The following is a 27,561-nucleotide window of genomic DNA, read 5'->3' on the forward strand; positions in this document are numbered from 1 at the left end:
TTGGATGAATGTCTCAAGCACTTGTGCAGGCTAGATGACATTTCCCTATATTTTTTTAAAAGATTAATTCCGGTGATCATCTGCACATCTAATGGCCAGAATGTACAGTAACAAAGAGAGAACACCAAGAGAAGAGAAAAAGGTGCTGCTCACCCCTCAAATTGAACAAAAAAGAGAAATGTTCCCCCAGGGTGAGGTTTTTAGGCAGCAAATAATAAAGTCAAAGATGTATGAAAAAATTACCGTTTTTATTTCACAAAAATAGTATCACATGAATTATTAAAAAGAAATGAGCTCCAGTAGGAAGTACTTTGAGACTTATTGGGCTAAACATACATTTACAGACATAATTCCATAACAACATTGACCAACAAATGTCGAAATTAGGAATGTAAATTTGACGCGTTTCAACCCTTAAACCATGGGTCTTCTTCAGAGGGTCAGTCTGCCGAGAGATACATAATGTAGGTACACATGTAAGAATCTACACACAGTAACATTAATATATGGTACACATATTTGATACAGTTCCCCGACAATATGTCCGGCAAGGAAAAAAAGGCCTCCTACATGGAGATTTGTTTAAAAACTACTTTCTCTCTTTCCCCAAGAGGTCCCGGAACACTTCCACCGCCACAGCAACCAGGCACGGGGCAGTATCCCAAAGAAGTGACTTACGAGAAGCCACACTCATAGGTCGCCAGTATGTACAGTAAAACCTTGGATTGCAAGCATAATTCGTTGCGGAAACATGCTTGTAATCCAAAGCACTTGTATATCAGAGCGAATTTCCCCATAAGAAATAATAGAAACTCAGATGATTCGTTCCACAACCATTTATTCATAGGTCTTTCTGTTTATAGTCCAAATAAAAAGATTATAGCAATGTGATAGGTTGTGTACACATAAAATGTCCATTCACAAATGGAAGCCTCCACAAGGGGATTAGAAGCAAAATCCAGCAGGAGCTCCAGAGTATAAAAGAGAAGAGAGGCGCCTCTAAGTGTAGCAATATGGTTACATTTAATGAAGGTACAACATTTAGCAACTCGCATGATTAAAAGAGGCACATCTAAGTATGCAGGCATCCAGGGTAAAGCTGTCCACATAGACCATCCCCCACACTGCCGGCTCTCACTGCTGTCTGCAATCGTGACCGGAAAGACTAACCTGCAGTAGAGCAATCTGATAGCGAGGCTTGGAGCGCAGAGTGGAAAGCATGACTTAGATGGAGGTGCGGAGGTTGATCTATGTGGACAGCTTTACCCCGGATGCCTGCATACTTAGATGTGCCTGTTTTAATCATCAACCATGTGAGTTGCTAAATGTTGTACCTTCATTAAATGTAACCATACTGCTACACTTAGAGGTGCCTCTCTTCTCTTTTATACACAGTTATGATGTGACGCTACTTGTATATCAAGACATTGCTTGTTTATCAAGTCAAAATTTATTTAAAAATTTTGCTTGACTTGCAAAACAATCTCCAACCAACTTACCCTAAAACCAAAGTTTTACTGGAATATATTTTTTTCATTGATATATTTCAGAAAACTCTACCACATTTGGACACTAGATGGAGCTGATGAATGAATTTATTAAAGAAAATACAGTGGAACCTCGGATTACGAGCATAATCCATTACAAGAGTATGCTCATAATCCAAAGTACTCGCATATCAAAGTGAAATGGGAAAAAGCGTTTTCCAATTTAAGTCAATAGAAACTAAAATAATTTGTTCTGCATTGACTTCGATGGGATGCAATACCGCATGCGGCCAGAAGCGGGGGGGGGGCGCCGGAGAGCCTCGGAAACGGCCATAAAAGGCCCAAGGACACTTCGGCTGACCTCGGCAAACCTCGCAAAGACTTCCTACCCGAGATTTGCCAAGGTCAGTCGTGCTGTACTTGGGCCTTTCTGTGCATTACCGAACGTCGCCGATCTGCGACGTTCGGCTCTGCCCGGCTCCGGTGCCCCCTCACCTCAGGCCAAAAGCAGTACTGCACACCGCTTTGGCCTGAAACATGCTCGTTTTGCGAGACAGCACTCACAAACCGAGGTACGATTTTTAAAAATACAGTGCTCGTATTGCGAAACGCTCGTTAACCGCGTTACTCGCAATCCGAGGCTCCACTGTACAGGGAAATTTCTTCCAGCCTGCACACATTTGTGACATTCGCCCAACTAATAATTTGTAAATAGACCCCATAATAGATTAAATTCCTATTTATAAAAAAATTGCAGATCTATTCGTTCTGCAAAACTGCATTTACGTATGTTCTGCAAGCAATTGTGCTGCAAGTTTGAAAATGATTTGCTAAGCTATTAAAAGACTTGCCAGGCTTCACAAGTTTGTTGCACAATTGCAGCAAGTCCGCATTGCATGACTCCAGATCAACTTTCTTTGCAAACATTTTGCTGCAAGTTCTGGTTCAGTTATGTTGTGCAAACGTCATCCCACCACAGGGGTCACTATGGCTGAATTTTCATGCTGTAGACTGGCAGAGCTCTTAGGCTACTTTCACACTGGGGCGGACGGGTGCCGGCGGTAAAGAGGCGCTATTTTTAGTGCCGCTTTACCATCATTTTAGCGGCACTATTCGGCCGCTAGCGGGGAGGTTTTAAGCCCCGCTAGTGGACGAAAAAGAGTTAAAACCGCTTTGCCGGCGGGTTTGCGGCACTGCCCCATTGTTTTCAATGGGAAGGGGCGCTTTAGGAGTGGTGAATACACCGCTCCTATAGCGCTGCAAAGATGCGGCTTGTAGGACTTTTTTGACCGTCCTGCAAGCGCACCGCTCCAGTGTGAAAGCCCTCGGGCTTTCACATTGGAGTGAATTGAGCGGCTCTTTCAGGGCGCTTTGCAGGCGCTATTTGTAGCGCTATAGCGCCTGCAAAGCACCTCAGTGTGAAAGTAGCCTTAGTGTAGACTCACCACTGCAACTTTGCTTTTGCTAGAGACTTGGGTAAATGAGAGCAAGGTTTGGGACTTTATATGAAACATGCAGCCCGGGAGGTAACACAGCACAATGATGTCTGGTGGATAACCAGAATTGTGACCATTTATAATGCATAGTGACAAAATGCATACATTATAATACAGTAAAACAAGGAAACCTCCATAACTGAATATATATAATGGCAAGAGGTTGGCTGGGGTGTGCTGGAGGGTCAATTGATGTTGGCTACTGAGGAATCTATTGCTGCTGTAGGGGATCTATTTTTATGGATGAAGGGGGTCTATTGTTGCTGGGGAGGTCTTCTGTTGCTCATGGTGGATTTATTGTTGCTGGGGTGGGTCTTATGTTGCAGGTGGTCAATAGTTGCTGTGAGGGATCTACTGTTGAGGGAGGGGTCTAATGTTGCTGGAGGGTCTATTGATGCTTGCTGCTGGGCAATATATGTTGCGGGAAGGGATCTATATTTGCAGGGGGGTCTATTGATTGCTGCCGGGGAGGTCTATTGTTGCTGGTGGCAGATCTATTGTTGCTGGGGGTGGGTCTTATGTTGCAGAGGGTAAATCATTACTGAGAGGGATCAACTGTTAAGGGAGGGGTCTAATGCTGCTGGCTGCTGGAGGGTCTATTGATGCTTGCTAGTGGGGAAACTATTGTTGCTGGAGGGGATCTATTTTTTCAGGGGAGGTCTATTGTTGCTGGTGGCAGATCTTTTGTTGCTGGGGGTGGGTCTTATGTTGTAGGGGGTCAGTCGTTGCTGAGAGGGATCTACTGTTGAGGGATGAGGGAGAGGTCTAATGTTGCTGGCTGCTGGAGGGTCTATTGATGCTGGTTGTTGGGAGTCCATTGTTGCTGGGGTGGATCGATTGTCGCTGGGGTGTCCATTGTTGCTAGATCTATTTTACTGCCTTTCTTGTTATCATTAACAAATTTCATACAGAATAATTTAAAGTAGTCGGATCATCTAACTCCTGTCAAAATGATACTTGGTTCTGTATTCTCTAAAAGGGGTGGTACTGGGAGGTGGGTAAGGGGGTGGAACCAAGTAACGGTGCTCGGAGGTGGGTAGGGATGGAGCCAAGGGGAGTTCCTGCACCTATTCTCTGAGAAAAAAAGCCCTGCATAACATAATACATGATAGCTCGGCGCGTTTCCTGGCTACATTGCCACTCTTCAGGAGCAGATGTGATATAAATGTCTATAGAAGTATTAAAGGTAAGTATTAGGTAGGATAATAATTAAAATAGTACAAGAGTAAATCCCCCACTCATACTTACAGACCATGATTCTGGGGCACGGGTAGTGGAGGCCAAGGGCCGGATCGTTACCTTCCGGGCTGAATGTTTCATATAAAGACCCAAACCTTGCTCTCATTTACCCAAATGTCGGGATGGAGGTACAATACAATGTCCTCATATAAAGTCCTAAACCCTTTTCTCCCTTGCTAGCGACTTGCCACACAAATTTGCTACAAAGTGTAAAAATGTGCCAACTAGAACTTGTGCTTCAAGGGCTCTGCAAGTGTACAACTTGCCAGTGAAAATGTGCAGCAAGTTAACAGTCTTACAATTCAACACTGCCATAAATTTGTGGCAAGTTATCCTTGCTATCTGGGGTGGGATTGCTGACTGAATCAAATGTTACTTCAATCCTCTCCCGCCCAGCTCCGACATTTCTTTATTGAGCTAATATGTCTGGAAACCTGATTGGCTGTCACAATGGTCACATAATCAAGAACTGATCCCACCAGCTTCCAATCATTACTACAGACCGGGAGCACGCTCTAAGCACAGAAAGCGCTGCTGCTCTCGGACGCACATGTGCGACTTGTGGGCATAAAAGCCTGCTCTCTTTGCTGACGCATTTATGCATTATGTGAGCAGCAAGAGGTTAAGGAAAATACTGCATTTTGGCCACTAGATGGTGCTGACGATCACAGTAAATAAGTATTAATTTCCTATGATCACCAGCTCCATCTAGTGACCATTATGCAGTATTTACCTTACTCGTGCTATTCTTATGAAGTACATGCAACATAAAGAGAAAATTACTTAGTACCATTTGATTTTGCCAGTGAATGTACACACAGCTCCACATGATAAAGACTGCTGATTTTTTTATATATATACTCCACGAGGGCCCCTAGTTTGTATGGCCACTTTTATGAAAAATGCCTGCCAAAGGTGAACTTAGCCTTTGATTTGTATATACATGCCTTTTTTTCTCTTTTAACTTCTGCTTTTTGATACGTATAAACATAAAAAGGGAAGTGAAGATGTACAGATAAACGAATCTAAGACACAGAAAAGGCGATCTTTATAGACGTAAGTGTAAGCGTATTATAAAAATTAAATTTTTTAAAATGACATATTCCAAACTTTCAGGAGTTTAGTTTGAAAACCAGGACTAGAGCTGGGGTGCAGGGACAGCGGTCGTCTATGTTCTCAGAGTTGATGGGGGAAACCTGCATGAGCTGACATGTTGCATAAAGAGGAGGCAGCTCTGTACTTGTCTACTGTGGTTATTCCCAAATAGCAAGCAATTGTGCTGCAAGTTTGAAAATGACTTGTTAAACTGGTTGTGAACCCACTTAAACAAAAAAAAAAAATAACTAACACCTGCAAGACAAAGGCATAATGAGCTAGTATGAATACTAGCTCATTATGTAATACTCACCTGAGATCGAAGCCCTCGCTGCGGTGCCTGTACACCGCTCCGGAGGCCGACATCACTCCCGGGGGTTACTTCCGGATATCGCGTCTCCGGCGCTGTGATTGGGCAGAGCCGCAATGGCGTCACTCCCGCGCATGCCCGCGGTAATGGCACACTCACTCACATACGTGCCATTGCTTCAGTTTGTGTCAGTTCGCATGTGCCGATGAGTGAAGACAGTGAAGTTCCACTTTAAGGAGACTGTACAATCAGATTGTATAGTGTAGGGCAGCCTAATGGTGCGAGAACCTGAACGATTGATGGCAGGTTTGACAAAAAGGATAAAATCAGACATCAAATAAGCGAGACAAAAATGACATGGTGAGCGGCGGCGGCGGAAATAAAATGTTCATACAGGGTTGATTGATGCCATTTTTTGCACCCTATGGGACATATTTATTTCCAAGTAAGATCAACCGCAAGTGATTCAAAAGGGTGCTTAAAAATGCCAATTAATCGACCTTGTGCAATCGATTTTTTTTTTTTTTAGCCATAATTGATCAACTTGGGTCAATTAAAACGGTATTTATCTGTTGCTCATTGTTCGGCAATTATATTTTTGTCTTGCTCAATTAATATCCGATTTGATAGTTTTGTTGAATCAGAATTTGCTCATTCCATTTTTTTGTCCTATGTATAGACATAATAAGACTGGCGACACATGGGGGCCTCTGCTGCTACCATCAGCAGGATTGCTTAAAAAGCCGCCATCTGTAGCCACACACAGATAATATAGGCTTGTCCCAATACATAATTATTACAATATTACATAGGAAATGTGAATGAGATTGTACAGATTGGCCATGCACGCTACAATCCGATTTTACAATCTCATTTACATTTACCAAACGTATGTGGTATTGGGTCAAACCTGTACAGCCCAATCAATTTCTATCCAAGTGCACAGGCCTCTATATTACATGACATAGTAGTTGGTAGATCTAAAGCTGGCCATACACTATACCAGTGGTCTCCAAACTGCGGACTGGGGGCCGGATGTGGCCCTTTGCCTGCCCTTTATCCGGCCCTTGGGGCAGTAATCCTTCAACTGACACAACAATGGGGCACAATTTCTCCCTCTGAAACCAATGATAGGGCATTGTTTATTCCCAATAACATTGGGGAATTTTCTAATCCCACTGGCTGAAGTCTGGCGCCCCTAAAGCATGACAGACAGTAAACCCATAGCTCCCAACTGTCCCTGATTTCGATGGACTGTCTCTGATTTGGAGCAATGTCCCTCTTTCCTCATTTGTCCCTCATTTTGGTCTGATCTCTATAGTTGTATATAAAATGCACTTTTTATCTTTCAAAAAGTGCTAAACCTTAAATCCAATTTCTAAATTGCTGTATTTGTACATTTTAACTGCTTGCCGACCGCCTCACGCAGATATACTGCGGCAGAAGGGCTCATACAGGCAGAATCGCGTGCCTGTACGTTCCCCTTTAAGAGGCGGCCAGCGGGCGCACGCGCGCCGGCGGCAAGCTCCGTGAGACGAGTCGCGGGTCCCGCGGACTCGATCGGCGCGGGGATACCCGCGATCGCCTCACAGGGAGGAAGAACGGGGAGATGCTAATGTAAACAAGCATCTCCCCATTCTGCCTAGTGACAGTGTCACTGGTCTCTGCTCCCTGTCATCGGAGCAGAGATCAGTGATGTGTCACACACAGCCCATCCCCCCTACAGTTAGAAACACGCCCCTAGGACACACTTAACCCCTACACTGCCACCTAGTGGTTAACCTCTTCACTGCCAGTGTCATGTATAAATGACAATGGTCCCAAAAATGTGTCAAAAATGTCTGATGTGTCCGCCATAATGTCGCAGTCACGATAAAAATTGCCATTTAAAAAAAAAAAAATTATTAATAAAAATGCCATAAAACTGTCCCCTATTTTGTAAACACTATAACTTTTGCGCAAACTGATCAATAATCGCTTATTGCGATTTTTTTTACCAAAAATATGTAGAAGAATATGTATCGGCCTAAACTGAGGAAAAAAATAGTTTCTTTATATATTTTTGGGGGATATTTATTATAGCAAAAAGTAAAAAAGAATGCGTTTTTTTCAAAATTGTCGCTTTTTTTTCTTTATAGCGCAAAAAATAAAAACCGCAGAGGTGATCAAATGCCACCAAAAGAAAGCTCTATTTGTGGGAAAAAAGGACGTCAATTTTGTTTGGGAGCAACGTCGCATGACCGCGCAATTGTCAGTTAAAGCGACGCAGTGCCGAATCGCAAAAAGTGCTCTGGTCAGGAAGCGGGTAAAATCTTCCGGGGCTGAAGTGGTTAAAAGCCAATATAAAGGATAGTAGTGGTAAAAAATGCCCTTCTGGATTGAATTAACCTTTCTTTTTTTGGTTAATTCTCCTTTAAGGGGGTGTGACAGGGGGCGTGTCCTATGCCTACATAGGTTTGTTAGTAGGTGTCCCTCATTCCCATCTCAAAATGTTGGGAGGTATGTAAACCCTCCCTTTGTTTGGAAAGTTTGGAGACCCCTGCACTATACTATCTGATTATACAACCACCTGTAGCTCTTCCATCAACTACGTAGTGAAAGGGCCCATCTGGTTTGATAGAGATTGTGAACAGATTGTGTAGGTTTGTCCTTATATTGCATAGTTTGATAACTGGAAATGAGATTGTACAACCAGAGTGTATACAGGGTTAAAACAGGATGTGAGGAGGCAACATATTGCGACTAGTGATGAGCTCAGACAGGTTGACGCACAAGTTTGATGAAGGGTTCCTGTGCGGCTCTAAAACTTTGCACATTTTTGTTTGTGATCTGATCTTTCTTCAATCAAAAAAAACAAAAACATTCTGCCTTTTTCTGAAGATGTGTCACACACAAGTCCAAACCCACCTGGGCTCTACCGCCTGGAAGTTGTCAAACTCAACAACCAATACTTGATGAACACATTCCCCTCCCCACAGCCGCATGTATACAAGGGGCGTGTAGACGTGCGGCTGCGGGGCAGGGATGCCTCTGCTGCCTATGATTGGCTGTCCACTTTAATAGGTCAGATAGGTCAAGGTAGACCTCAACCTGCCCAAGTTCATTCCTGATGCTGACCTGTCGCAATTGGTTGCATTGCACATCGCTTTTCAGAGGTGTTTGATGGGCGGTGAATAAATTATATCAACTCTTCACTGATTGCTTCAACCCTTAAAAAGCCAGCCCACCTTGCCACAACCGCTTGCACTGCATGCGGTTGTATGCTGGTTGCAGTGTGGCCAATTTCACTTGAATGGCTTGCATTCTGCAGTGGTAGCGCCTGCTGAAAACCAACATGCAAATCATTGCAGTTGCAGCATGTGTACAGCCCTGAGCAGCTGAATGCCCTAGTTTAGCTGGGCATTCAGGAGGGTTGAAACCGTGGCTCAGCCATCTGCTCTGGCTGCCTATGTGAATGAGCCCCTAAGGTTTCCATACCTCCCAACTTTTAAACTTGAGAATGAGGGACATCTCAGGGAGACAGTGACCTGTGGCGTGCAAAAAGTGGGTGTGGCCAAACATGATAGTGGGAGGGGGAGGGTACATGGAAGGCAGTAAGAATCACCATGGTACATGGAAGGCAGAAAGGAAAGATCACTATGGCATATGGAAGGCAGGAAGGATCAGTATGGCATATGAAAGGCAGAAAGGATCGCTATGGTACATGGAAGGCAGAAAGGATCACTATGGTACATGGAAGGCAGAGAGGATCACTATCGCACATGGAAGGCAGGGAGGATCTCTATGGCACATGGAAAGCAGGAAGGATCACTATGGCACCTGGAAAATAGGAAGCAACACTATGGTATATAGACAGTAAGAAGGATAACTATGGCACTTGGAAGGCGGGAAGGAAGGATCACTATGGTACATAGAAGGCAGGAAGGAAGGATCGCTACAACATATGGAAGGCAGGAAGGATCCCTATGGTACATGGAAGGCAGGAAGGATCACTATGGCACATGGAAGGCAGGAAGAATCACTATGGCACATGGAAGGCAGGAAGGATCACTATATTATGTGGAAGGCAGAAAAAGATGGAAGGAAGAAAGAGAGGGGAGAGTTCAGTTGTTTACTCACCCAGAGGCTCAGGCAGCAAAATCAGAAGCACTGCTTCAAAATTCCCACCCACACAACCCCTTCACAGGCACAGCATTGGCTGCAAGGCAGGGGTCGTGGGCAGGCACAGGGGGACATGGGGAGGAGGTAGAGCAGACCTAGCCTACCACCTCTCCCATTCTGCAGGCTGTACACCAGGCTGACGGGGGGTGGGGGGTGGTTGTGCTGGCTGGGCACTGAGCGAGTCTCAGCCTTGACGGCTGCCATGCACCTGTCAGGTAGTTTAGTGAAGTCAAGTGACAGAACTTGTTCTGGTACTGGGCTCCGCTGCGGGATTCAGCCCAGATTCGCGGGACACTGGGATTTACTTTAAAACTCCCAGGATGGTCCTGGCAAATCCGGGACAGTTGTGAAGTATGGATGGGTTTCCTGTCAGTATGTAACGTTTGACAGCCATGCAGATACAGGTGCATGTCACTTAATGCAGACACTGGGAACATGCACTCACACGTCTGTCATATTGGAACCAGCGACTGCGTCTGCCTGCATCATCAGCACATAAATGGGACACGGTGATGCATGGAACACCTGTGCATGAAAACACAGCCCTTTTCACAGATGTACGCTTTTATATGCCTGTGTGAATGCGGCCTAAGGTCTCATTTATAGGGGGCATATCAATGCAAGACCCACGTGAGGGCCGTGATTACCCGCATGGAGATGCACAGGTGTTAAGTGCATGCGCTTGCAGGCAGCCCCATTCATGTTAATTTAGGATGCAGCTGCTGCACAAACACAACTGCTGCCATAAATATTACATCTGTGTGGATGCACGGCCCTGAACTCAGTGTGAGTTCAGGGACTTGCATCCGGACTCACATGGACGCCATATTGGGAGCAGAGGTTATGCCTGTGCAGCTGCTGCATCCCAATTGACAGCAATGGTGCTGCTTGTAAGCGGATGCAGAAACACCTGTGCATCTCTGCGGGGGGTAAACAAAGCCCTTGCATGGGGTTCGCATTGATACCCCGCGTGAACGAGGCCCAACTCTCACAATGCTGACCTGTAGCCCCGCGACCCCTTGCATGTAGTTGCAGGCCAGTTGCGGTGCAGCCTCATTCACTGGAATGTGTTGTGTTTGACGGTGCTACCACCTGCTGAAAACAACATACTGTTTAGGTGTTGCCATTAAGCAAAACATGTATACAGCCCTGTGCGGCTGCATGTTCTAGTTTAGGCTGGCTGTCAGGAAGTGTTAAAAACCTGGCTCAATTGCCTGCTTTTACTGCCACCCATGAGAAAGAGCTCTTAAAGTGTTAGTTCACCTTTACAAAAAACTGCCTATGCAGGTAAGGGGCGTCTGTGAATAAATATAAACTGTGCAGCTTGGTACATCCAAGACCTGTTCACTGCTACATACTGTGAGTGCGCCCAGTCGGGTTGACCTCCTGCCGGGTACTGGCTTGAACTACATTTACAATACAATTCTGTTACTGTTCCTGGATTCTGAGTACTTTCTGCCTCTGCACCACGCTGCATCTCCCCACAGGTACGTAAATAGCCTACACCTACACTCACCGTCCACTTTATAAGGTACAGCCGTTCAATGGCTTGGTAACACAAAGTGCTAATCAGCCAATCACATGGCATCAACTCAATGCATTTAGGCATCTAGACATGGTGAAGACGACTTGCTGAAGTTCAAACCGAGCTTCATAATGGGGAAGAAAGGTTATTTAAGTGACTTTAAATGTGGCATGGTTGTTGGTGCCAGACGGGCTGATCTGAGTATTTCAAAAACTGACGATCTACTGGGATTTTCACGCACAACCATCTCTAGGGTTTAGGCTGGATTCACACCTATGCAGTTTTAGTGCTTTTTGCATTTTTCACTACAGAACGTGTTCCATAGGAAACCATGTTAAATGGACTGTAGTGCAAATCTGACAGTCTTCTGTACCATCTCCTACCTGAGTATTGTTGCTGACCATGTCCTGTGTTGGAGGTGTACATCAAGTCCTGTACCATGTCTGCACCCTCTCACATTCTCCTGTATCATCTCTGCACACTCTCTGACCCTCTCCCTTACTCTCTCCCTCTCTCTCTTTCTTTCTCTCTCCCTTCATCCCTCTTTCATCTCAGACTCTAACCACACCCCCTTTAAGCCACGCCCAATATTTAGTTTAAGCCATGCCCATTTTTCCGCATCAGTGAGCTACACGCAACGCATTTAAGCCACACCTACAAATGAATGCCCCACCTCTAATTAAAATAAGACTCTGCCTACATACAAAAATTGTCCCTATCAATTTTTTCTGAATGTTGGCAACTATGCCTACAGGATAAACCTTATTATAGGCTCACCTGTAGGTATAAGCGGTGTACCAGAGTTTACTACCACTTTAAGGCAGTTCTAAAGGCTAAAGGGCTTCCAACCCAGTACTAGCAAGGTGCACTTCATAAAGTGGCTGGGGAGTTTATAGCAAGGGCATTATTCAACTTTAGGCAGAGCTGCGCACTGTTTTTATTTACCAGACGCCTCTTATCTCTTATCTGCATCTGTGTTGTGATTTCCATTTCCTGTGTGCTTGGTAAAGGCGGACTAACCCTTTAAGGTTTCCTGTGAGTATGTCATGTCTGTGTATAGATACATTTGGGGACTATACTGTATACACTGTGTGTGGGTATATATATACATATTATACATTTGAGGACTATACTGTATATACTGTTTGTGTATATATATTATACATTTGGGAACTATACTGTATACACTGTGTGTGGGTATATATACATATTATACATTTGAGGACTATACAGTATACATTGTGTGTGTGTGTATATATATATATATTACACTTGGAAACTATACTGTATACACTGTGTGTATATATATATATATATATATATATATATATATATATATATATATATATATACACACACACACACACACACACACACACACACACACATATATATATGTTATACATTTGGGGACTATACTGTATATACTGTGTGTGTGTGTATATATATATAATACATTTGGGGACTTTACTGTATACACTGTGTATATATTATATAAATATATATATTATATATATACACATATTATACATTTGGGGACATTTATTACAGGTACTTCTATAGCGCTGTCAATTTCCTCATACATATACACGGTATACATTTTTATTTATATATATATATATATATATATATATATATATATATATATATATATATATATATATATATATATATATACACACACACACACACACACATACACACACACACAGTATATACACACACATAGTATACATTTATATATATATATATATATATATATATACACACAGTATACATTTATATATATACACACAGTATATACACACAGTATACATTTTTATATATATATATATATATACACACACACAGTATATACACACAGTATACATTTATATATATATATATATATATATATATATATATATATATATATATATATATATATACACACACAGTATATATATACACAGTATACATTGGGTTTCTGTGTAGAACGTAAACAGAGTTGAGTGTTGCTCTCTGTGGTAACACACACCCCTGCAATTGTACATCTTGGCCACTAGGGGCAGCCTCCTTCCTCCTGGCTGCACACACACACACACTGACATTGCTGCTGGCTGTAAAGTTTAAATGGCCAGGACAGGAGGTGTCTGATGTGAAGTGTGGGGGGCCCCAGCCTGCAGCTTGGATCAGGGTTGGGGAAGAAAGGTCAGCAGCCCTGAGCCTGTCTCTCTCTCACACACACACCCAGGGTAAGGACACATCCTCCCCTCCTCCATTGCCTGTGTATCATCTGTCTCTCTCTTTTCAGCCTCTCCCCCTCCAGACCTCCCTCCTCTCCCTCCTCGCCTGGCAATGAACAGCTGCCTTTGCATGAAAAGAAGGGACGATTTTCCACGCTTAACAGTTAAGTGTATTCATCCCCCCCCTCTCCATCCTCTACAAAGCAGAGAGCCTGTGTCCTGTGTCTGTCCATTGTCCTCAGTGGTGGAAGATGGCCATGTTTTCCTGGAAGCCGCCAGGCCTGAGCCCCCTGGAGGAGTAGATGTCTGTATTAACCCTTCGTGTCTGCCTAGGGATGTATGGTGTGAGGTTGTGGGATGAGAGCCGCTCTCCTCTCCTCTCCATTGCACCATTTGTTTTTCTCTCATTAATCCCCCCTCTCCTCCTCCACCTCCCTTCCTTCCTTCCCTTTCCATGGCAACCAGCCTCAAATCTCTCCTCTCTGTGTGTACAATGTCCGTCACTTGTGTGTGCTGATGTATGAAGCAGAGGTGTGCAGCCAGAAAGTCGGGCATTTCCGTTGCCTGTGTGCTAAATGAATGATGGAAGAGAATCTGAAGACTTGGAGGTGAGGGGCCTACTTCTGGATGTGAAGCCTGGCGCTGGTAACCCCGCACACGTGTGTTTGTGATGATGGGATTGGGGGGGTTGTGTGTGTGTGTGTGTGTGTGTGCTGATGGCGGGGGTCATCCTCCGAACACCAAACCTGCGCTCCTCTTCTTCCCCCCCCCCTTTTTTTTATGCCAATGAGCTGCAGGATGTGTCAGCTGATGTAAACAAAGCGGCACGAACGACCCAACCGGCAGCTTGTTGGAGAAAGAATGCCAGTGTGGAGTTCCACTGGAGATTCGGAGTTTGGCAGACGCCCTACTTCATCCTTTAAGGATTAATTATGCACATTGGGGAACTATATCGGCTATGCATTCCCTAATTTATCCACAACCACCTAACGCATGTTCTGTACCTGCTTCCACTTCCGGTCGGATCGCCGAGCCCAGCAATGGCGAATCTTGGCACCCCCAGATGTTCTGGAACTACATTTCCCATGATGCACTATGCAGTGTAGTGGAGCATCATGGTAAAATGTAGTTTCAAAACCTCTGGGGGTGCCAAGGTTCGCCATCGCTGACCTAGGCAATTCCACTGAAAGTTCTTTCTCCCCGTCACAGGTCACAAGAGGGTGCAGGACCGTTCACAAAGTGGAGAGAGGCTCGCGCATGCGAAGTGGGAAGCAGCAAGGAGTCACGGCTGGCTTTTCACACACGCCGACGTCGGGGACCTGGAGACTGGTAAAGAACTGGCCTGGGTGAGGACAGCGCTGGATCCTTGCACAGGTAAGGTTAGATTCACACTAGAACACGGTGCAGGAAACCCGCTTTCCATGTGCTTTTCTCGCACCGCGTTCAAAACGCACTGCAGTTGCAATCTGTAGCGGAGTGTCAATGTTTAGCTATAGACACCCCAAACGCAGGTCACAATTGTAGTGCGTTTGCCTGCGCCGGATCGCATGGTACTTTTGTACCGGTTGCAGTGCGTTTCCAAAAGTAGTGCATGGAAGCAAATACAAAAAAAAGCAACATGACATTACCTAAAGAAAATAGGCAGCTATTTAAAGTGGAAGTAAACCCATCCATAAAACGGTTTCATTTCTGGCACGTGTCAAAACTGATCACATGCGCAGCACCATGGCAGTTGTAGATTACACAGAGGCTAAGATGGCAGCTTCCTTTTTCTTAAAAACGATAGGGGGGGGTTTACTTCCACTTTAAGCCTAGGTTTACACTAATGCGGTGCGGGAAGCCCCACAATCTACGCGTTTCCCACACCACATTCAAATCACACTGCCCTTGCAATCCGCATTGGGTGTCAGAGCAATCTTAATGACACCCCAAACACAGTGGGTTTGCAGGCACTGGATCATACCAGATCGCATGGTGCAAAGGTACTATGCGATCCAGTTGCAGTGCGTTTCTAACAGTAGTGCATGCACTACTTTTGGTGCGATTTGGGCCCATTCACAATGAATGGGCTCAAATAGCACTGCACTGAATCCCATGTGAATCGAACAGGAATGTGCAGCGAGTTTCTGTGCGGTTCACAGCGTGCTGCGATGCCAGACGTCGCATGTGATTCGCAGCGCACTGCTGTTCACATCACATGCGATGTCTGTGTGATGCAATTTCAGCCATACAGATAGTATGGTTGATATCGCACCGCATTCGGTCCAGACACACACAGGACCCTTTTTTCGTTTGGACCAGAGTGGGTATTCACACCTGTGCGATCCGATGTCCGAACTGTCAGTTCGTAGTGCGATATGCAAGCTGAACTGGGGGTGTCGTTAATGTATTGACACTCCCCAGTAGTTCACATATGGCAGTGTGAACTGCCGTGTGGGTCAGTGCGATGCGGGAACCCGCAGTGGATTCGCAGGGTTCTCGCATCGCACTAGTGTGAACCGGGCCTTAGTGTCAGTTTCTAACAGGGTGGATTTGATTTAAAGTGCAGGGCCACCCTGAAAAAAAAAAAAAAAACCACCAAGGATCCTAAAAAAAAAAAAAAAACATTTGAGAAAATTATTATTTTTTTTTTTTTTTTAAACTTGCCTAAACCCTTGTTGCTAGGCAGTCTTCTTAATCTGCCTCTTCCTCTTCCGCGGTGCGTTCTGCTCCTCGGTGAGCAGCCCTGTTGTCTTCTGGGAACTGTGTGTGTTCCCAGAACACCACGGGGCCATTCACAGAACAGAGCGCCGCGTCGCTCGCGCGTGCGCAGTAGGAAACTGGCAGTGAAGCCGCAAGGCTCCACTGCCTGTTTCCCTTATTTAGGATGGCGGGGCCGGGACCCGAGAGCCGAGGGACGGGTTGGCCTCGGGCAGCCGACATCGGGGGCACCCAGGATCGGTAAGTACTTATTTAAAGTCAGCAGCTACAATGTTAGTAGCTGCTGACTTTAAAATTTTCTTTTTTTTAGGACGGAATCCCGCTTTAAATCAACTCGATTTAAATCATAATTTTTAAAGAGCAACTGTCATCTCTGTCCCGCAGCGGCTCCTCCTCTGACTCGATGTTGATTCACCAACAGTCCCATTCACTTTTTTGGGACGGCTGGTGATGTGGCAGTGACAGAAGGTGAGGGACGTGGCAGGAGTAGGTGAGTGGATGCCCGCTAACAGGTGCTGCCATGATGGATCTGCAATGACAGGTGCTCTTTACATGTAAGGACTCATTCTTGCTGGTAGTTAGAATCTTTAATATTCTTTTATCGAGCCACCAGGCCTTACATCTTTGTTGCGTTTTGCACCCATACCTGCTTTACCCATAGGTAGACGAACTTCATTAAAATATTCCCAAACCCGGTATCTTTTATGGCCTGCTGCCATTTTGCTCCTCAAGGGAGGAATAAAGCTCTTCAATCTATGTGCAGAAAGATCACAAGGTAAATAAGCTGCTTAATAGGTTTCACTTTCATTTTTACTGCTTGCCCTTCCTCCTCACACTTAGAGCCTGGTACAGATGCATTTCTCTTCCAACAATCATACAGTTTGTATTGTACATAGATTTGAAAAACAATTGGATAAAGGGTTATTCCTGAACTTTGTTTTATCTCATGGTTACTGTGAAATTGTGTGAATGTATCAATGCAGTGCATGTTATCTCAGCTTGCAGAGCTTGGATTCATTGAATGAGTTTACCAAAAATGTAAATATTGCATAATATACAGCCTCATGCTACATAACTAAGCTCCATTTCATGCTGAATAAACTAAATTATTAATGTATCTTAACCTCTTCCCACCAGCCGTCAATTGACGGCTGGGCGGCTCGGCTTTCATTCTGGGTGGACGTCATATGACGGCCCTCCAGAACGACCGTGGGGGCGCACATCGCGGCGATCGGTGGTGTGTCAGTCAGACACACCGCTACATCGATCTCGGTAAAGAACCTCTGACGGAGGCTATCAGTGCCCAGCAGTGCCACCCATAAGTACCCATCAGTGCCACCTATATCAGTGCCCATCGTCAGTGCCACCTAATTGGTGCCACCTTATCAGTGCCCATCAGTGAAGGAGAAAACGTACTTGTTTACAAAATTTTATAACAGACAAAAGATGAAAATTTTAGTTCTTTTTTATTCGTTTAGCAACAAATAAAAAACGCAGAGGTGATCAAATACCACCAAAAGAAAGCTCTATTTGTGGAAACAAAATGATAAAAATTCTGTTTGGGTACAGTGTAGCGTGACCGCGCAATTGTCATTTAAACAGCGACAGCTGAAAATTGGCTTGGGCAGGAAGGGGGTGTAAGTGCCTGGTATTGAAGTGGTTAAATAGAAAAATATCTTTAGTTAGATTTTTACTCCAAAAGCATTTTATTAAAATAGATTTGATAACAAATGAAATCAAAAATACTTTTTTTTTTTTTTTTTTAATAGAGTTTTATCCACCCTGGTTTCTAAAAAGTCAGCAGCTACAGTATTTGTAGCTGCTGACTTTTTAAATTATTTTTTTTTTCTAGAGACTGAAAATACTCTTTAAGGCCCCTTTCACACTGGGGCGGTAGGGGGCGTCGGCGGTAAAACAGTGCTATATTTAGCGCTGTTTTACCGCGGTATTCGGCCGCTAGCGGTGCGGTTTTAACTCCCCGCTGGCGGCCGAAAAAGGGTTAAAACCCCTCGTATATCGCGGCTATAGCGCGGCTATAGCCGCGGTATTGCCGCGCTGTCCCATTGATTTCAATGGGCAGGAGCGGTTTAGGAGCGGTGAATACACCGCTCCTTTACCGCTCCAAAGAAGCGGCTGACAGGAGATTTTTTTCTTCTCCTGCCAGCGCACCGCTTCAGTGTGAAAGCCCTCGGGCTTTCACACTGAACAAACAGCGGAGGCTGTTTAGGGGCGGTTTGCAGGCGCTATTTTTAGCGCAATAACGCCTGCAAACCGCCCCAGTGTGAAAGGGGTCTAAAGTATTACTAAAGGTCTAAAACCTTTTTTTTTCATTTTTGGATAGAGTAAGGAAGGGTTCTAACCCTTCACCTCTTGTCTCATAGCCAAGACAGGAAATGAGAAGAAATCTCTCCATAGTGAGGAAATCCCTGGTTGTCACCAGAACGTCTGTCCCCATTTCATCTATATTCCTGTTTTGGTGTCAACCCAAAATTTTGGGATTTTCTTTCACTCTTGGTGATAATGGTCGACTAGAGAGGGTGGTTCTCCCTGATAGGGGCACAGACAGTAATAAAAACCTGACAGGGGTTCTAATCCCGCTCCACTCTATCCAAAACTAAAAATATACTTTAGAGCCATAAACCAGCCATAGACAGATCAAAATGCTGAACTGGCCGAATTTCCATCCATCTATCTATGAACAGGCTGGTTGTACCGAAGTTGATCTATCTAGCAACTTCAGTACAACCAGCCTGTTGTTTTTTAAAATTTTTTTTATTTAGATCACTGCTGGCAGCTATAGCCGCCAGCAATGATCATTGTATTCTGACTCTGTCAGAGTACAATAACGCAGAGGGAGGGATCTCCCTATCCACACAGACTGTTGATTGGGGGGAATCAAACAGTTTTGCATAATGTTTGGCCTGCCTTAGTAAAGGCTAACCCTATTCTTAAACATATTCCCTCCCACCTCTTACCTATCCTGCCTACCCTGTATACAAAAAGATCTGTGCATGTACATTTTTTTTTGTTTTTTAGTCCGGTCACGTGATTCAGCAGCTCTGACTCCTTTGTGTCAGGCAGTGCTTGACAACGTCTTGTGAATTCCCGGAGATGTGACGTCACCCACAGGCTCCCATCGCCTCTCTGTTGTCAGAGCTCCCTGGCTTTTTTTCTCTTTTCTTGCAGCAGCCGCTCTTTGACACAGGGGGGCTGGAGCTGCGGGATCAGACCGGATTCCACTTTTAAAAATAGTTATACAGTAAAACCTTGGATTGCGAGCATAATTTGTTCCAGAAACATGCTTGTAATCCAAAGCGCTTTTATATCAAAGCGAATTTCCCCATAAGAAATAATGGAAACTCAAATGATTAGTTCCACAGCCATTTATTCAGAAGTCCTTCAGTTTATAGTCCATATAAAAAAAGATGATAGCAACGTGACCAGGTTGTGTAACCATAAAATGTCCATCCACAAGGGGATTAGAAGCAAAATCCTGCAGGAGCTCCAGAGTATAAAAGAGAAGAGAGGCGCCTCTAAGTGTAGCAATATGGTTACATTTAATGAAGGTACAACATTTAGCAACTCACATGGTTGTTCAATATGAGAGGCACATCTAAGTATGCAGGCATCCGGGGTAAAGCTGTTCACATAGACCGTCCTCCGCACCGACAGCTCTCACCGCTGTCCGTCTGCAATCATGACCGGAAAGACTACCCTGCAGTAGAGTGATCTGAAAGTGAGGCTTGAACCGCTTGTGGAGCGCAGCGTGGAAGGTCATGTCCTATGGTGGTGCGGAGGACGGTGGACAGCTTTACCCCGGATGCCTGCATACTTAGATGTGCCTCTTTTAACCACTTGCCTACAGGGCACTTACACCCCCTTCCTGCCCCTTTTCAGCTTTCAGAGCTGTCGCACTTTGACAATTGCATGGTAATGCTACACTGTACCCAAATTAAATTTTTATAATTTTCTTCACACAAATAGAGCTTTCTTTGGTGGTATTTAAATCACTGCTTGCTGTGTGTTTTTTTTTTTTTTTTTAAATAAAGACCCCAAATTTAAAAAAAAAAAAAAAAAAAGTTTACTTTGTCAGTAAATTTTGTAAATTAGTTATTTTTTCTCCTTCACTGATGAGGCAGAACTGGTGCGCACTGATTAGGTGGCACGGATAGGCAGCACTGATGGGCAGCACTGATAGCCAGCACTGACTGGCATCTCTAATGGGCACTGATTGGTGGCACTTGCTGGGACTGGTGGGCACTGATTGCTGGCAATGATTGGTGACACTGTTAGCACTATAATGTAATCAGGGCACTGATGATCAGTGCCCTGATTACATGTTTTGTTGTCCCCTGCAAGGAGATGCCGCTAATAGGCTCTCCTCGCTCTCCTCTCCTCCTGTTCAGCAGGAACTGGCCGAGATTTGAACCATTATTGGGCATGCTGAATGTACCAAGTTGATTGCAACCAACTTGCCATATTCTCTTACAATTATCGCTAGCAGCCGCTAGCAATAATCACTGTCTTCTCTTGGTGGGGACGGCTTCCTCCGCCTGCCCCCACTGAAAGCAGACAATTGCTCGGCAGGAGGGATTCCCCCGTCAGCTCTGTTTGTGTTGATGGGGGAATTGTGTAAATTTCTTTCCTGCAACCACAGGTTGCAGAACCACAGAAATTTGCACTGTGTATGGCCTGCCTAAGTCATGCACACTGGGCATTTAGCCCTTGTGCCTGAGTACCCAGCATTTTTGTGCAGGTGGAAGGCACCGTTTCCGGATACCTGTAAAAACGGAGAGGCTGCTGGGGCAGGATGGTGTACCAAGTGGTATGAACATTCTGGGCAATATGCGCCCAGGGTTGAGGGACAAGCAGTTTACTTTCTGGGCGTTCGTTCCTGGTCACAAACTGCCCTAAGTCTCCATGCACACTAGCGGGTTTTTTTTTTTTTTTTTTTAAGCCCCTAGAAGCTGATATTACCATTTTTTTTTTTTTCTGCTCCAAGAAGCTAAATAGTGTTATCCTGTGTGTCCATGCACACTACTTTAGGCTATTAGCCTTTTTCTGAGCTTCAGCTTCTAGAAGCAGAAAAACATGGTTTTTGTAGAGTTTCTTGGGGCGTTTTTTTCCAGCATTAATTCTACCAATAGTGTTTTTTTAGCTTTTTTTTTTTTTTTTTTTTTTTTTGTACCTGAGCTTGATCCAATCCAGCAAAATGCACGAAAGCAGCCCCTTTCACCCCTGTCTCCCTTCTCATTGGGCAGATTGATAACAGAGGGAGCCATTGGCCTGTCAATCAATTCCAGTGGCGAGGGGGCAGGGCCGACTCCCGCTTTCTGTGTTAATTAACGCAAATGCTGGACTAGGGAGCGTGCCCGCAAGATAACCCCCCCCCCCCCCCGGGAGAGCGCTTCTCCTAGGGGGTTATACGATTCAGGGAGGAGCTACCAGCACCACCGGAGGACCCCAGAAGACGAGGATCGGGGCCAGTCTGTGCAAAACGAACTGCACAGTGGAGGTAAGTATAACATGTTTGTTATTTAAAAAAACAAAAAAAACCCGTAGCTTTACAATCACTTTAATAGGAGTACAACGTGAAACCTATTCAGAAAGGCGCAGTGAGCCTTTAAAGTGTCTCTACAGTGATCAGCCTTAACTTTATGACTACTGATAGGTTAAGTGAATAATATTGATTATCTCATTACAATGGCATCTGAAAGTCAGTGGGGATATATTAGGCAGCAAGTAAACATAGTGGGCATCGCAGTTTGTGTATGGGGCTGTGTAGCCAGAGACCGGTCAGGGTGCCCATGTCCACAGCCAAAAGCACCTGCAATGGGCACGTGAGCATCTGAAATGGAGCAATGGAAGAAGGCGGCCTGGTCCAATGAATCACATTTTTTCTTTACATCATGTGGATGGCCAGGTGTGTGTGTGTGTGTGTGTGTGTGTGTGTGTGTGTGTGTGTCACTCACCTGGGGAAGAGATGGCACCAGGATGGGAAGAAAGCAAGCTGGCTGAGGCAGTGTGATGCTTTGGGCAATGTCCTGCTGGGAAGTCTTGGGTCCTGACATTTATGTGGATGTTGCTTTGACAGGTACCACCTACCTAAACATGGTTGTGACCAAGTATACCCCTTCATGGAATCCAGATTCCCTGATGCTAGTAGCCTCTTTCAGCAGAATGATGCACCCTGCCACACTGTAAAAACAGTTCAAGAATGTTTTGGAGGAACATAGCAATGAGTTTGAGGTGTTGACTTGACCTCCAAATTCTCCAGATCTTAATTCAATTGAGCGTCTGTAGGATGTGCTTGAAAAACAAGTCCCAATCAGGCAGACCCCACCTCACAATTTGAAGGATGTGCTACTGATAGCTTGATACCACAGTATACCTTCAGAGGTCTAGTGGTGTTCATGCCTCGACAGGTCAGGGCTGTTTTGGTGGCAAAAAAGGCGGACCCACTTGGTATTAAGTGGGTGGCCATAAAGTTATGGTTGATCTGTGTGATTCTAAAAAGCCAAGACTTAACATATTTAAAGGGGTTGTAAACCCTTGTGGTTGTTCACCTTAATGCATTCTATTCATTAAAGAGGGAGTTCACCTAAACCGCCTAAAAAAAAAAAATATTAAAAGCCAGCAGCTACAAATACTGCAGCTGCTGACTTTTAATAAATGGCCACTTACCTGTCCCGGGGTCCAGCGATGTCGGCAGCCAACGCCGAGAACCCGCCCGGTTCTCGGCAGCTGCCGCCGCCATCCTAGCTGAGGGAATCAGGAAGTGAAGCGTTGCGGCTTCAATTCCCGCTTCCCTACTGCGCATGCGTGAGTCATGCTGAGCATCGTAACTGGTCCCCGCTATCTCCTGGGACCCGTGTGTTTCCCAGAAGACAGCGCGGAGGGACAGGAAGAGGCATAGACTCCCATGGGAGTCTATGCCAGAAGTGGGTGCAAATACCTGTCTTTGACAGGTATCTGCACCCCCCTCCCCCCTGAAAGGTGCCAAATGTGACACCGGAGGGGGGGAGGGTTCCGAAAAGCGGAAGTTCCATTTTTGTGTGGAACTCCGCTTTAAGGTGAAAAACCTTCCGTAGTGCACGGGCCCTCCAGAGCCCCCCTTTTACTTACCTGAACCCGATCGTTCCATCGACTAGGACGAGCACAGCAGCTGTCAAGGGTCCTCATTGGATAGATTGATAGCAGCGCAGCTGTTGGCTCCCGCTACTGTTAATGAAATCCGGGGGGGGTGGGGCTGAGTCCTGCTGTCTGTCAATGGACGCAGCAGCAGCAGGACTTGGGAGCCCGCACAAGTGCCCCCATGGAAAGCGGCTCTCCGTGGGGGCACTTGAAGAGGAGGATCGCGGCCGCTCTGTGCAAAACCCTTGCTCAGAGGAGGTAAGTATGACATGTTTGTTATTTAAAAAACAAACAAAAAAAACAACAACAAAAAATGAACCTTTACAACCCCTTTAAGTTTACTGATCCTTAGATGAGATGTGGAGGCTGCATTCATTTTCTTTTTTTTTTTTTCAGGCTTTTCATCCTTTTTTTCACTTGGTGACCCTGCCAGTAACAAGTTTCCTGTCCTAGGTGGACAACCTTTACTCATTGTTCTGTATCTATGGGGGAGCAGCTTTGTCACTTGTCCTTTTCTGTTCTACAAAGGGCGCAGGTGTTCTGTAGTCCACAAGGACAGCTGGGAACAGTGACAGCTGACAACTGTCATCACAGTTATGGAGCATAGGAAGTTAGATTTCTGGCAGGATCACTGCTATTTTTTTTTCAGTTACTGAACAAAACACGCTCAATGGTATATTTAAAAGACATAAAAGAAAGCAAATAATTTTCTTTGTTATACTTACTTTTCCTCGGCTATAGATTTGTGCTGTATTGTGGTTCTGCTGGAATAAAGGTTTATATAAATGATAATAATAAAGCAGGGTGAGAGACTGGTCATGATTTGTTGTGGTGCGGCCCTTTTGTATTTATCTGCCCATCATTTTGTTCCATACCTGGCTGCCAAGGTTTTCTGCTGTGAGACCTGTAATTGCCACTTTGTTTAATTTTGAAAAAGTATGTAACAAAACCTGATTTAATACTGAACATGTGTGTTACAATCTGCTCTGCATTTGCAACAAGAATGTCTAATCAAAGTAACAGGTTGTACTTTAAAAGTAGATTTTGATGTATGTCGGGTCCTTTTACACTGGGGCGGTTTGCAGGCGCTATTGCGCTAATAATAGCGCCTGCAAACCGACCCGAAAGTGCCGCTACTTTTATTCCAGTGTGAAAGCCCCGAGGGCTTTCACACTGGAGCGATGCGCTGGCAGGACGGTAAAAAAAGTCCTGCCAGCAGCATCTTCGGAGCGGTGAAGGAGCGGAGTGTATACCGCTCCTTTACCGCTCCTGCCCATTGAAATCAATGGGACGGCGCGGCTATACCGCCTCTGCAGAGGCGCTTTGCGGTGGTTTTTAACAATTTCTCGGCCGCTAGCGGGGGGTAAAACCGCCCCGTTAGCGGCCGCATACCGACGGTAAAGCGCCGCTTACAATAGCGGCACTTTACCGCAGACGCCGATGCCCGCCCCAGTGTGAAAGGGCTCTAAGCCCAGGTTCACACTGGTGCTGTTTGTCATGCGATTCAATGGTTCAAAATCGCATGACACGTGTCACCCCATTGCTGGCATTAGAACCGTTCAAATTGTTGCGACTCAAGTCCAGCACTGCTTTTTTGGGGATTTCATTGCGACTTGCATAGACTTCTGTTAAATGAAGTCACAAGCCTCAATGAAATCGGAGGTGCAAATCCCACTGATCTGTGGCTTTGAAATTGCGCTGAAGTCACACTGGTGTGAACCAGGACTAAATCTCCTTTGCCTCTGAAGCCCAATCAGCTTCTGGATCACGCTCCAGAGGCTACTGACAAGCCGTGAGGAAGCGATGCAATGCCTCCCCATTGTCTGTTTTAACCCCATTTTTGCTGACAATCGCACTGCAGCCATGTGCACTGCATGCAATTGCAGGGCGTTTGCAGTGATTCTCCACTGACTTGCATTTAAAGAGTTGCTGAACGCTAAATGTCGGGTCAACTTTCCCGCGGGCACAAAGTGACGCCTCACACCCGAGACATGTAAACGTCCTCCTCCGCTGTCTGTTGCAGCTTAAGGGGGGGCGGGTGCTGCGGCACCCTGCGTTTTTGCATGCACAAAAAACGTGCGTTACCAGATTTGTGGGAGTGCAATCTGCTAAAAGATAGCGCATTTCTGTGTGTGTTGGGAAAGCATGCAATTTTGCACACATTCCAGACATGCACAGGGTGTAAATGTAGCCTAATGCTGCGTACACACGACCGGACTTTACGGCATACTTGGTCCGGCAGACCAGAGTCCGTCGGACAATTCGATCGTGTGTGGGCTCCAGCGGACTTTTTTTTTCCCAAAAGTTTGACGGACCTAGAAATAAAACATGTTTCAAATCTTTCCGATGGACTCGAGTCCGGTCGAAAAGTCCGCTCGTCTGTATGCTAGTCCGACGGACAAAAACCGTCGCTAGGGAAGCTACTGGTTATGAACTTCCTTGTTTTTAGTCCGGTCGTACGTCATCACGTAGGAATCCGTCGGACTTTGGTTGATCGCGTGTAGGCAAGTCCGTTCATTCGGAAAGTCCGTCAAAGTACGCCGGACCAACTCTGCCGTAAAGTCCGCTCGCGTGTACGCGGCATTAGGGTTTATTTATATGTGCAGCCAGGAGGCAGTATAACCAGGTGATTGAACCTCTCACTGAATGCAGCCACGCAGAGCTGTACTTGTGCCATAGCTGCGATTCTGCACTTTGACAAAAATTAAAACGCATGTTGCATTTGGTGGGCGTTACCGTCGCTTAAGGTAACCAAAGAAAGTCTATGGGATCAATGCCGCAAGTGCCCTACAACCATGCTCATTGCATACAATCGAAGTACGCTGGCGCAGAATGTACAGGTTTTAATCAGATGGCAGGGAGACAACACCTTGGATCAATGTAGGTATACTGTATGTATATCTAATAGTCTGTGGGTGTTCTGGAGAAACGGACGATCACTGCAGTAGTCAATGCTACTACAGTGATCGCCGCAAGCTTCCAGGACCTGTGCTGAGTGGTTTCCCCTTTGAACACTGACCACAGAGGATCCCTCGCTTAGCACTCTTGCCATTCACACAATGTTTTGCATTTTTTGATTTTCAGTGAATGCAAGGGACACAGGCCAAAGAGTACCCATAGCCCACTCCTCCAAGGCATGTTTACCTACCTAATCCTGACTTTATAAACTTTTTAGTTTCGGAGTCCCTTCTTGCCTCTGACACTGAAAGTAAATCTGCGGCTCAGCCTCCTATTTTTCCTAGAAAATTATTTATAACCCCCAAATTATATATATATATATATAATTTTTTTTTTTTTTTTAGCGGAGACCCTATTAAATAAAATGGTGATCATTGCAATTTTTTATGTCACACCATATTTGCGCAGTGGTTTTTTGGGGGAAAAAATTACTTAAATGAATAACAAAAAAAAAACCAAAAAAAACCCATTTTTTTTCAATAATATGAAAAATTGTATTGCAGCATAAATCGATACCCAACATGTCACACTTTAAATTTGCACACCCTTGTGGAATAGCGACAAACTATGGTACAAAAATCTCCAATTAATTATTTTTTACAGGTTACCTGTTTAGCGTTACTGAGGAGGTTTAGCGCTAGAATTGAATGCTGTCGTTCTAAGGTTCGTGGTGATACCTTACATGTGTGGTGCCATATGCATGTGCGACTTACGCATGCGTTTGCTTCTGTGCGAGCACAGAGGGATGGGGCACTTTCTTAATAGAAAGAAGGATGACCAGTCCTCTTTATGGAGAGATCTGGGTTCAAAAAGACCCAAAATCTCTCCTTTTTACCTCTTAAAAGCAAAAGATCAAAAAAAAAGAAAAGTTGTTTACTTCCGCCCTAGACCAGAAGTGACGCCATGACATCGCTCCGGTCCTCCAAGGCCATAGAGGCAATCAGAGATGAGCTAGTCTCTCATTGCCTCTGTGACCAGTGGGGCACACCGCCAGATCATTTCTTGGGTGCGCCAGTGAAAACAGTAAGCCTGAGGAACACCAGCGAGTGCCGGGTGGCCATGTCCCTTTTGGAAAGTGATCCAGCGGCTAATGATCCACTCGGGTCGCTTTCATGTGAAAGCTAGGCGTCGGCTGAAAAAAAAAAAAAGTTATGCTTCAGCCATAACCCTGGTAAACCACTTGCAAACTGCAACATATATATATGTATTGCAGTAGGCAAGTAGTTAAATC

General features: G+C 45.1%; 1 protein-coding gene across 6 annotated transcripts in view; it reads left to right on the top strand.

Annotated features, from left to right (window-relative positions):
- Nucleotides 1-27,561, top strand: part of MVB12B (multivesicular body subunit 12B) — a 236,524-nt gene that overhangs the window by 26,184 nt on the left and 182,779 nt on the right. The window contains exons 1-2 of one of the 6 annotated variants that reach the window (XM_073600318.1): nucleotides 13,362-13,503; nucleotides 13,607-13,701. The exons of 1 other annotated variant lie outside the window; for it this stretch is intronic. In XM_073600318.1, coding sequence (XP_073456419.1) covers nucleotides 13,651-13,701 — 51 coding nt within the window. In that variant the 5' untranslated portion in view covers nucleotides 13,362-13,503; nucleotides 13,607-13,650. Of the gene's footprint in view, nucleotides 1-13,359; nucleotides 13,548-13,606; nucleotides 13,702-13,744; nucleotides 13,843-13,974; nucleotides 14,147-27,561 lie in introns of those variants that run through there. 4 more of the 6 variants (XM_073600320.1, XM_073600322.1, XM_073600324.1 and 1 more) reach the window with 4 other exon arrangements.

Source organism: Aquarana catesbeiana, linkage group LG09 (assembly GCF_042186555.1).
Source record: "Aquarana catesbeiana isolate 2022-GZ linkage group LG09, ASM4218655v1, whole genome shotgun sequence".
In the NCBI taxonomy this organism is placed as follows: Eukaryota; Metazoa; Chordata; class Amphibia; order Anura; family Ranidae; genus Aquarana; species Aquarana catesbeiana.